At 35.9% G+C, this 12,863-nt stretch overlaps 1 protein-coding gene across 1 annotated transcript in view; it reads right to left on the bottom strand.

Annotated features, from left to right (window-relative positions):
* The window catches only part of LOC123535278 (uncharacterized), a 64,399-nt gene extending 51,591 nt beyond the window's left edge, over nt 1–12,808 (bottom strand). Inside the window, exons 1-9 of the mRNA XM_053520520.1 lie at nt 12,542–12,808; nt 10,753–10,813; nt 9,617–9,677; nt 8,306–8,383; nt 6,795–6,884; nt 6,212–6,328; nt 5,097–5,198; nt 4,084–4,117; nt 277–2,748 (exon numbers count right to left, since the gene is read on the bottom strand). Of these exons, the coding sequence (XP_053376495.1) occupies nt 277–2,748; nt 4,084–4,117; nt 5,097–5,198; nt 6,212–6,328; nt 6,795–6,884; nt 8,306–8,383; nt 9,617–9,677; nt 10,753–10,813; nt 12,542–12,665 (3,139 nt within the window). The 5' untranslated portion in view covers nt 12,666–12,808. The remainder of the gene's footprint in view (nt 1–276; nt 2,749–4,083; nt 4,118–5,096; nt 5,199–6,211; nt 6,329–6,794; nt 6,885–8,305; nt 8,384–9,616; nt 9,678–10,752; nt 10,814–12,541) is intronic.
* Nucleotides 12,809–12,863: the final 55 nt, after the last annotated feature.

Raw genomic sequence — 12,863 nt, 5'->3', positions numbered from 1 at the left:
GCTGCAACGGTAGAAATACTTTAGCTTCATGCAGCTCAGAGTCCTTCGTTATGCTTTAACCAAAACATAGCACTAATTGGCTCTTATGCAAACGAAATATGTACAACAAATTTTACAACCAGTAACGTCTTCCGTTTTCTTCGTATATGTTAGTATTGCCCATTTACTTTACCATTAAACTGACCTTGTGTTAATAAGCCTTTAACAAGTAATTTCATAAGGTCAAGACATCGTTCTTACTAAGCCCGTATCTGAAATCTGTATGTGGAACATTCTACTTCATTTCATCCACAATGTTTCTTATTGCATCCCATTGGATACTCACATATGGGCATTCTTGCATTTTCTGTACCAAGACATTCATATCTGCTAATTCTGCATTTTGACGACACCAGCATTTTAACATGTAGTATATCTTCATTGCAGTTTTATGCGGATTGTCCTCAGATATTTGTTCTATATCTACTTGTGTCAAACCAAGCTCTAATCCAAGCATTTGCCAGTTATTTCCTATGCATCTTGAAATTTTACTCAAAACCTTGTCATTTAGTTCTACTTTCGAAACTGATATTTTCTCCGAATGGTCTTGAAACCACTCATCCCTTGCTTTTATAACATCTACATCATGTGCGATCAAGTCTGGGCACGGAATGAGGTTTTTGTTAACCGGATTGTCGATTTCTAAGACTTTTATGCTTCCGCTCCCATTGTGCATCTCATGGTTACATCTGTATGTCGTTTTGTACGGTTTTGAGTGACTATCATGCTTTCTTTCCAGCTTAGAAAACTCATGAAGAATAAGTGCTTCTGCAAACCGTCTTAAGACATCGGCTTGTTCAGGATGAACAGCTGAAGAATGGCACAGGCTTACAACTGTTAGTTCAATAGTATCAAACCCCAATTCCGCTACACCAGCGTGATCCATATTCAATAGAACAATACATTTGTCTTTAGAAATTAGAGGTTTTGTGCCCAGTTGTGCAATTGGCCATTTTCCGATAAGAGCTGCCATAAGACGATGGTATATCGTTGGAACTATGGTTGAGTTACCAAAGGACATCACAAAACGGACAATGGTTTGTTTCCTTCCTTTAAGGAATTGTTGAATTTCCACCTGTGGTAAGTGGACTTTTAATAAGCTTGGAACAACAAACCAACCAAGCCGTGTTGATTGCTGTGTAGTGTCATCAAATCTTGTTGCCTCTGAAATGATGTGGTGTTTAGTGAGAAATAAGATCAATACTTCTTTGTGTTCCATGAACATTTTGTTACCATCCTTACCCCACTGTTTGTCAATCAAAGCTACTTCTAGTCTTCCGTCTGTCTGTAGCATCTTCCAAAGAGGCCTTATTTCGGGGTTATTTGTGCAGAAACGTTCACTTGTGATGATGCATTTGAAGGCGTCTATTAAATACTGGGGATCAAGAACAACGTGCTCTGATAGCGGTTCCTCATCAAAATATGTGAACGTTCCTTTGCCATGATGATACCGTAGAAATAGTTTGATCTGTTCTGGATCACCGATAGGAACTTCAGTTTGCTCGTCAATGGCTAGCACAAGCTCAAACGGTATTATTTTGATATGTTTCCTATCCGTCAGTGCTTTTTCCAACTGAATCCATTTTGCTGGAATTTTTATTGCCTTTGACTGAGCATTTCCAAGTCTTACGACTGTTGCGCGTAGCGCTGAAACAGTTTCATCATTCCCAATGGAATTGTCAACTGCAAAGTCCTCGGAATGTATATGATTTAACAACTTAGTTCCATCAAAACTTGTTCTTATTTGATTGAAGTATTGTTCAATGTATTGACGTTTGTCTTTTGCGTTTCCCTTTACTTTGTCTTTGTGTGTACCTACGAGAATTACTGTAGGCTTAAAACCATCCTCAGAGCCAACAAATGAATGAATGGAATTCATCCAAAAATGAAGAAAATACTCCAAATCTTGGTCATCAGATTCTTTTGGAAAATCTTCATCAACACTCACGCTCTTTAAGTCCACAGAGAGATCAAATACCAACAAGTAAATCGCATTTTTACTGTGAAATAGCGTATGTGTGGCATAGAATATATGTTGGCCGCCGAAATCCCATATGTCAAACAATGTTTGGGTTGCCTTGGTTGACGACTGCAATTTTCTTTTATTGAATTCTCTTGAAAATGTTTGAAATTCCTTCTCTTTAACAGACAAAATGGTCTTTTTGCTCTTTTTTACAATATTTTCATTGTCTTCAAAATCACTTGAGGACGCTACATCGATATAAGGTGAACTTCTCATTCCTTTCATTTGACGGTCTGGGATCGGCAATACTTTCTCACCCTTATTTATCTCCGCCATTTCAGAATAGTCGGTATTTGTCCTAGCTGTTACCGTTTCTAATTTAGGTTCCCTCTGATAAATGACTGATTGTGTAATACTTGGTTCATCTTTTAGTTGTTCGCTGTTTGATGACAAAGCAACAGAAACCAGCCGCTCTACTATGTCAGATTTATCATTCACTTCAGCTGTTCTAAAAGAAAATTTCCCATCTACTGTACGACAGCATTTGTAATGGATGACATCTATACCATCCGTACTTGAAACATCAGTGACTTTCTTTCCTAAAAGCCTTCTCATTAGCGATGTTTTACCTTGTCTGTAGTTTCCAACGATGTTAATACGAATGGACCTGTCCGTCTCTGTGCCGTCTCTCAAAGCTTTTTCGTATAGATCGAGCGCATACGGGTCTTGCTTGATCTCATCTGGAACTGTTTAAACATATCATAAAATCAAAAGTTGTATAATACTATTTAGATTGTAGGAAAGTATCAAATTTTCAATGGATTACTGCCTATAATAAAATAAAACATAAAGGAATAACAATTCATAAATTTAAGGTAGTGCACTATGGGGGTGTAGATCTAGTTTATAAACTAAGAAAACTAAGGAAAAATTAAACATATTGCTTATTAATAATATAATCACATATTTGTGAAATGTATTAGTAAATTTATCCAAAAAAAAGGATACAGTGCAAAAACCGTAAAACACAGTGCATCTTTGGTGACTAGTCCTATTCAGATAGTCGCTATGCTTTGATGGTGACATGTCTAATATCATGTGTAATATACGTTATACTTTTCTTCTAAAGTCTATAAAAACGGACACATGGCGTTGAATTTTATCTTGCTACTTGCTTAGTCGTGCCCATAAAAGTTAGACTCTTAGTGCCCTGACTTTAGACAAGGTGTTGAGTACGTTGATGTACTCATACCTCAGACAGACCCTATTTCTATGTTTTACTATATAATCTGTTATTTTGTCAAAAATGTTAAAAGTCTTTCTGAGGAAGTCATTTTATTTACACTGACTTTTCTTGCTGGTTGAAAATTGTAAGCGCGATGTTGGCATGCCCTAAATGCGTTAAAACCACCAGTTTCCTTTATATCGGTCACTGACCGTTCCAAGTCGTTGCCCCTATCTTCAACTTGTTTTTGTCCGTTTCGTATTTTATGTTCTGTATATTCATGATGTTTTCTGTTGGTGCTGTTTCTTTCTTTACCCCCACCCCTGCTCACTTACTTTTACTTCCCCCTCCCCTAATGACAACCGGCCATCTCTGGGCGTTGCCCCAATGTATGATCTGTTCCTAATTGTATGTTACGTGTGTGTGTTTATATCGTGCGCGGTGTTTGTCTCGTGCGCGTCCATGTTTGTGGTCTAAGGAGACTGCGTTTCTGGAGCTTGGCTTTCCCTGTTGAATATTCAGTTTTGTTTTTCCACTTCCCCCAACACTCCTACCGCTTTCTCTACGCCTTACCCATTTTTTGCATCTTGCATATAATTAAAATGTACTTATATTTTTAAAGGAACTCGTCTGCTATATCTTTCCACTACAGTCTTTTCGTTGCAGGCTTGTTTTGCGATGAATGACTCTCTGGCTGTGCCTAGTGTGCTCTGTGCATCCGGGTAGTCTACCCTAACCTATTGGTTAGTTTTAATTTAGATGGGTACTGATACATTAAAAACAAAATTTTATGCGGTTAACAAATCTCTTCTTACGGCACACCATGTTCAACTAACTTACATACAAATAGACTTACCCGATGTGGCTGCTTGTGTCTTTCCACCAAAGAACTGAAATGAAATTACCTCAGTTTTGGAAAAATTCTAAAATGTCTAGTTTTTGTTCAAACTAAAATTGAATTTCATTTTGTATCGATGCGAAAAGAATTGGTACTATGGTATTTCTCAGAGTCTGAAGAATAGGCTCCAGGTTACTCAAAACAAGATCATTAGATTTGTCCTTAGACTTGATCAAAGAAGTCATATTGATATAGAACACTTCTTACAGTTGGGCTGGTTACCTGTCACAAGAAGAGTGGAACAAATAACTCTAAATCACGTTTTTAAAATACATTCAGGTTTTGCTCCTTCTTACATGAATGAGTATTGTACTCGAGCCAGTTCTGTACATAGTCACAATACCAGGTTAAGTAAAGGGTCATTCCTAAAGTCAAAGGGTTTGGTAAAAAGTCATTCTGCTATAATGGTTGTTCTTTGTTGAATAATTTGCCACATAATGTTAACAATTCTGCAAACATGCAGCAGTTTAAGGTTTCAGTAAAAAATCATCTTCTACATAGCTTGTAGTTACATTTTGTCTTTTCTATTTATACTGTGATTCCTTTACTGTGATACTTTTTTAAACTGCTGAAAACTTGCTCAAGTTACCACCATTTATTACAAAGTTGTTGTGCCTTGCTACATGTCATCATTCATCCAGGACCACAATGGAAATAAGGGGTTTCACAATCCCCTTTTTGTGTCATCCTGGGTATATGAATACATGTCCTGGTACATTTTTTTTCTGCAGTTATTGGTATTTTATGTTAGTAATGATTCTTAATTTTCTTTCAAAATGTTTTAATTCGTAGTCATTGTATATGTGATATTTGAAATTTGTTTTAATTTGTGTTGTACCATACCATGTATTTTATATCCTGAAATAAATAAATCAATCAATCAATCAAATTATTTAATTGCATGTTATGAATGACATGCTTATGTCTTGGGAGAAAACTATATATTCATGACAAAATCGTGGAAAACTTACTGGCTGAAGAAGTCTTCTCAAAATACTCGTTTCTTTCGCACTCTCGGAATCTTTTTGAGCTTTACTTTCAGTCGGTAGTTTTCCATACTGAAAAGGTTCATACTGAAAAGGAAAAAAACGCAGTCTATGGTGGCATATTTCTGCCTCGAGATAGCTAGGCAGCTATCACGATAATAATGTAAACTTGCTAGAAAATGTGTGCATTCTTCTGAAAACATTTCAGCAATAAATAATATTTTCTAGATATTTTATTTATTTCCTGAAAATGTTTTGCGCAAAATGTCATGTTAATGATTGAATCGGCCAGGAGATACTTGGTACATGTAGCTGTCCCGATAATTTTCAGAACTTACCACCAAAGTTGTTCATTTTTTTCTGAAATATTTTTTTTTCAAGATATGCTTTTCATTTCGCTATTTGGATAAACTTTTAAGAAAAGTTCAAAATATCAAGATAATTTCTGAATGTATCTAGTAGCTATCTAGTTAGTAAATGGCAGGTGATCATGTAAATTATCGCAATAATATTTCCAGAAAAGTTTCGACTATTAAGAAAATATTTTCAGAAAACTTCGCTTTATCAAGATAATTATATTTCAAGTGTCGCGATAGCTATCTAGCTTTCTCGTGGCAGAAATATATCACCATAGCAGACAGTTGAAAAATCAGCATTAATTTTCTTTGTAATGATGAGCATACTGTTTTCTAAATTTATAACCTGTTTATTACAAGTTAGTACTTATATGCAAAGTAACAAATGAATAACAGATTGTATTTATGAACTCTGACATAAACAAGACGCTTCTTTTTCTACATGAAGAGAAGCCGTAAAGCACCACCATGTTTAGAATTCTCACAGAATATATACTCACCTTGTTATATATGCATAAATGCTTTGTATTTAGGTTAACGTACTTCTCATTTCAATTTTAAATACATTTCCTTTTTACATGTAAATTAATTAAAACGTCAGTAAAATGACACTTAACACTGAAATCGGAATGAATGATATGTAATTAACAATTCGTTCTCATTTTACAACGCGGAGGATTCGTTCATGACGGTCATTCTCGTTAATTCGTAAAATTGTCAATAGTACATGTATAAGTAACTTACTGCCCGCTTTTCGGCGACATTTAACATATCTTCTGTTAGGGTAATAAATGCTTTGTCTATATTGATCCTTTCCTTCGAACTTACTTCAATGAACTTAATTCCGTTTGCCGACGCAAGCTGCAATAACAAAAAGGACATCCGAATAAGGACAGTGGAAACTAAGAATAACAGACATTACCTGACATTTATAAGCGCTTTGAAAGACATGAATGTTCACATTTAAATATTTAAAGTTTTGTATTACCGCTTGAAATTGTACATCTCTAGCACTCTCTCCAGCTTATCATTTATCCCATTTCTGAAGTATTCAAAATCATCTATCAGTACTTATTATATTGTTTACTGTTTTGGCAATCACGACCTCTTCTGTTCAACATTTCTCAGTAAAGTAGTAGATAAAAGGGATGTGCTTCTTGCAATGTTGTTCTATTTAACCCGTACTCCAACCCTCCACAATTTTTGAAGCTCATGTTATGATCTACTAGAAAAACATTCCGACGCGTTCGTAAACAAAAACTGTAATGTATATCTCTATATCTCAAAGACACAATATCGTTTCTATAGGCTGTAAGGTTTAGCATACCTTTTTTCCTTCCTCTTCCCTGACCTGCCTCTTAGAGTTCAAATCCAATTTGTTTCCTATAAGGATTATTTGTGTACGTGCCTCAGCATACTGAAAAAGCGTACCAAAACGTGAACCAAAAGGTTAAGCTTGCGGATAATGACATAGTATTCTAGAAAAAATATAGGAAATTATATTTAAGCTGTAGCGACCCCTTAAAGAAGACAAGCGCCCCCATTTGAACAGCACTGGGAGAAAAACTTATAATGATGCTACAGACAAAGTTAGATGAAGATCAATCAGGTGATTTAAGAGAAGAAGCCTTTCAACAGTAGTTTTACCTCTAGCGGCCCCACAAAGAGGCCTACTAGTGCCCTAATCTGAATGTTTGGGAAAGGACACTAAACAACGCTACAAAACAAGTTTGATGTAGATCCAGTGGGCGGTTCATGAGAAGAAATCTGTTTAAAATTGTTTCCTTTTTCAGCTAAAGCGTTCCTAAGTGCCCTTATATGAAAGAACATTGGAAGATGACCGTATTATCATAATAATACTGCAAACCAAAACTGATGAGATCCATATAGAGGTTCATAAGATGAATTAGTTTAAAGGTATTTCTATTGTAGATACAGCGGTCCCTAAAAAGGCTTAACGCCCCCATTTGAATAAAGTTTGAAGAAGACGTCATAATGATCCTGCTGATTGCGTTTGATGAAGATCCACCATGCGAAGCGGTCGTTTTAAGGTATTTCTATTTTAAGCTCTAGCGGTCCCTTCAATGGGTCGTTAACCCATTTTTCAATAAATTTGGCAGAGGACATACTGACGCTACAGACCAAATGTAATGAAAATCTATCTTGCGGTTTATGTGAAGAATTCAATTAAAGGTTTGTTTTCCAGTCCTGGTGGCCCCTAATATCACCATTTGAAGAAAATAAGAAGAGGACCTTATAATGATGCCACAGATTAACTTTTATAAAGATCCAACCAGAGCTTAATAAGAAGAAGTCTACAGATCAAGTTTTGTGTAATTCTGACCGGCAGGTGTTTATGCAAAATTGTGGACGACGGACGCCGGACCATGCACTATCCACCTCAACTTATAGCCCGCCTAAACCTTCCTTTCAGGTAACTTAAGCTTAAAAGGTTAAGACTGTGACTGCATTGAAATCGATAAGGGTTAACCCAGTGGGAAATGTTTATGATGTGGGTGGACGGCCGCATTCTTTGATTGTGGCATTTCCTGTTGGTCTTTTGACACTTTTGTCACTGACGTATCAGTTTGCAATATGGCCAAATAAAGCAAGGTTAAACGTTTTATGAAATAAGATTAATTATATGAATGACAAAAAATTACGAATGGCGTTACTGAATGACGAAATGCGTTAAACATGACTCAGAGATTAAAAAAATGTGTATGTTGATGACGTGACTGGATGATGTAGGGTGTATACACTTATTGTGAGATAGAATGAGAAAAGTCATAGAAACTAACATATTTAACTATGGCTACCTCCTTCGCCTGAACTTACCTCCTTCACCTGCCTCAGCCAATCTTCTATGTGTCGAAACGATCTATCATTTGTAATGTCATACACCAACATTATACCCTACAAAAGTAATATGTTTCAAATCACAATATTTAGAAGCCTTGAAAAAACAACCATGGTTGCTTTGGAAAAAGTAATATTATTGACAATGACAATTGGCGCCCAACGTAAATAACTCACGAGTGGATATGAATGGACACATAGGTTCAAACTCAAGACACAAACTGGCATTTAAGTAAAAATTCTAAAATGGAGGGGGTGTATATATTAGGGTCGAGTATAAGAGTGCACTTACACTTCCTTGCTATTGAGTTAGCTTTTATAGCACGTGATAGAGTGTCCGCCTTAGATGTGAGAAGTCCCGGGTTCGATTCACGGTCAGGGCTGAAGTATTTTAAGTCTGTTACAGTGGCGCCCAAACGGGACTGTGCCTGAATATACTCCGAGATCATGTTCACCTTGTTCTCTGTACTGTTGGAGAAACGAGCGGGGGAGTATGTCATGGTATAGGACTTGATTATCAAAATGGGGAGAAAATAAGTAGGCGGCCGGATAGCTCAGTCAGTAAAGCATCGAAAGGGCATTCCGAGACCGCGAGTTCGAGTCCCGGTCTGGCTGCACATTTTTCTCACCTTGTAACAATTGACACCCAACTTTGGGCCATGGCGTGCTTGGTTGGTCTGTCTTATGACGCTTGGAATAGTATGTACGTCCGGAACACGAGGACGAGTTTGCGGGGTGTATGTCACGGTACGGACTAGAGAAGAATGCATCAAACATCCGGTTAGCTCAGTCGGTAGCGCACTCGCCCTGTAAGCAAGGGGTTCCGGGTTTGAGCCCCGGACTGACTGTACATGTTTCTCACCATGTGACATTATAATCTATTTTTTCAACGAGACCTCGTCTTGAAACTTTTCGAAGAAAGACAGTAACAAAAGGGTATATTATCATCTCTATATGTATATGGAAAACACAGTCTATGAATATTTCCAGATTATTAAAACAGTTTGGGTTAACAATTAACACATGTAATAACCTTATTAAAAATCAGCAAAATTAAAAGAAGATCAATCGTGCAAATTCAATTTCTGCGAAAACTTACATTGACAATTAATATATCATATTACAAATGGAATAGCATTTTGTACTACCAAAACTGATGTAACAAAGGTGTATTTTAATTAAATTCCATGCAGTTTTTGTGTCGTTTGTAAAACAAACACACAAGGAAAACGTTTACTTCAAATTCAGAACTGTCGGTCGCATTGGAATAACTTCAAAAAGAATATTTACCGTTGCGGCTCTGTAATAAGCTGTTGTAACTGTCCTGAACCGATCCTGACCTGCAGTGTCCCTGTAAGTAAAAAGCCTTTTACGCCTTAAATACTTCGGCGGATTCTAAATATTTTCAGAAATTTTCTAATATTAATAGAAGATCTTGAATTTATTCTTTACTAATTGTTTCATGAGTCTTAAAACATACGTCCTGTGGGAATCTCAATTTTGAGCGAATTCTACCAAGCAAACATCCAGGTATGAACTGACGGTAGGGTGATGTTTGATATGCGCACTTGAGCAACGTTGATTGAAAATGGAAGCTTTTAAGAAGTCATTTTTTGACGTCAATAGATCGTCGTTTTTTGACGTTGGTTAGGCGTCATATTTCTGACGTTGGTCCAACGTAGTATTTCGGATAGAGAACCAACAATATCTACTTTCATATCTTTAGAAATGTAAAAATGCAAAACATCAGTTATATTCGATCATCTATTTTCATCATAAACAGGTTAAACATAAATTTAGTGTAGTAAAATACTGCTTTATATAGGCGCCGATCTACTCGCAACACTGGTTCAGTATATAAATATGTATTCTGTTTGAAGCTAAAGGTAACTAACATTTTCGACCCTGACATATATTCATTATACCAGATTTATATAGCGCCCTTACCATGATGAGCACGTTAAAGGCGGTTTACATAGCGCAAAGACATGCTTTGATTCGGATTTTGAACTCCACAAAGAACATGATTATTTATGAACAGTATTTGTTTGTCTGTCTTGGGGTTTAAGTTACACCGACAATTTTAGGCGACTTTCTTTCTTGTAATGGCGGATGTCGGCTATAGATGTCCCTAAAAACATTATCTCAGACCAGGCCGGACATTTTGGTAGAACCACTGACCCTCCGTAGGCAAGTTGTACGACTTCCTCAAATGAAAGATTTCTACACCTCAAGCAAGGTTTCGAGTTCACAGCGTTCAGGGGTAGGTGATTTACAGTCTGAGACCGGTCAAACTCGGAAACTCTACATGACATAAACATTGATTTTATCCAAAAACATTTCGTTTACGCCTATCTGTTGAGAAAGCTTTTAAACTTTAATCTGAGATACCTTGAAATGTAAAATGTTAAAATCAAATTCATTACCATATTTGCAGTTTGATTCTCTTTCCAGCCAGCTCAATATGTTTTATTCTGAAGTCAATACCTGTAATTTGAAATCAATAAAACTAATACATGTATCATCACGATAAATGATAGATAGAATTTATGTAGTATTGTAAAGTGTGAAAGTTAAGCAATACACCTCCAAACCACAGAAATATTTGGTAAACGAACAACATCTTTACGAACAATCTACATGTCCAATATATGTTTTTAATACCGTAATGTACATGGATACGAAAATAAAGTTCAGCAGTATATCTCCAAACCACAGAAATATTTGATAAACGACCAGCAGTCTACCTGACTGAGTGTCTAATATATGTTTTACCGTACTGTCCCTTGGATATGACTGGTTACTTAAAATATTCTCAAAACTTTGCCAACCTTTAAACATGAATGCCATTTGTCATGCTTGTAAAGGAATTAAAGTTAAACCTAGTTACAATGTACGTGAAATTTCGGCACTGGAAAATTATTACAAATGCATCAAAACGAAGATATGTAGCAGTTCTATATGGATTGAATTACAGAAATAGACTGCATAAAGAGACCATACGGTTGGACAGTTCAGCGCCTTTAAAAAAACTCCCCATTTTCAAGGAACTGCTACATATCTTCCTTTTGATACACTGTAATAATTTTCCAGTGCCGAATTTTATCAGTAAATTGACAGTCTATACGTGTTTTATATGATGTTTAACTTTCATGTAAAGCAATTTTTTCTTTCAACGATTTGGTGTCATTTGAGTTTTCTTCTCAAAATATGGACCTAGCTGTTAATAAGCATGTATTACCAAAAATTACAAAGAAAACATTTTAACATATGATGTCACCGTACCAGCATTCATCCCTTTCTGACAACATTTTCTATATATAAATAATGAAGTATGCGTGCGTGCGTGCATGCATTCGCGTGTTTGTGCGTGCGTGCGTGCGCATGCTTGTGTTCACTCCAAATTACATGTGATATAAGCAGTAAAGATAATATAGGATTGCATTCTAAGGCATTTCCAATTTACTGAATATTTATGTTGAATACATCTAAAGCATGCTAATACTTAGGCCTAAAAAATTCTTTGTTTCCGGTAACATGCTAAAAAAAATTAGGGTAGGTAAGTCGGAAAATTTGTTCTTTTTTGGATTTTTTTTATCAAGGGAGACTTTTCGGAAACTATTTTTGTGTCAAAAAATGAATACAAATTAGGGGATTTTGCCTTTAAAGCATCACTAAGTTGATTTCTAACATCACTGACCATGTTTAAAGCATAAAAGGTGCAGTTTTGCAATTTTGTGTTAAAAAGTTGAAACAAAAAATCTCCAAGGCCATAAAAATATTTAGGGTCGGGCCAAAAATTTAGGATAGGTCGGGATACCGGAAACGAACAATATTTTTTAGGCCTTATTGTGGTGTTTGAAACCTTAGTCATGCATGTTTTATTTGGCAGATCATTAGCTGATTCTTAACGTTTTCAACAGGCAGTCTAATTCTAATGTTTTGGGAGATACCATATTTTTTAAATTCTGTCCGTCATATTAATATTACAGTAATATGAAAGGATTAATTTTACGGTCTGTTATGCATGTATACTCTTTGCAAAATCACATGCCTGGTCATAAAATGTGTATGTTGTAGTCTCCTATAAATATTTATAGATTGGTCATGTATATGTTGTCTTAATGTTTATATTGTAAATGTCAATGTTGGTTTTATACATGAATGAGACTTTAATAAACTAATAAACCTCGAAATGATAACAGTTATACATACCTATAGTTGACACAAACTTAGATGTATATTCGCCTTCCGTAAACGCAAACAAAATTTGCGTTTTATCGACACCTGAGTCACCGATCAGTAAAATTTTAAACAAGTGATCGTAACTTTTCGCCATTCCTTCATAATCCTTTTAACACTATAATGTCCAGCGGAACGAGATATTTACAAATCAGATTTATACACTCAAGTTCAAATGTACTAATGTAAACATCTTGTCCGTTTGTACTTGACGTAGTACGGGATATCCGATAATACTTATTGACGTTTGTCTGCATCACATCTTTATCCGATCTATTGGTCTCCGGTCGTGCTT

The sequence above is a fragment of the Mercenaria mercenaria genome, chromosome 12 (genome assembly GCF_021730395.1).
Source record: "Mercenaria mercenaria strain notata chromosome 12, MADL_Memer_1, whole genome shotgun sequence".
NCBI lineage: Eukaryota > Metazoa > Mollusca > Bivalvia > Venerida > Veneridae > Mercenaria > Mercenaria mercenaria.
Note: the sequence above shows the minus strand (reverse complement) of the source record. Positions and strands in the feature narration are given on the sequence as shown.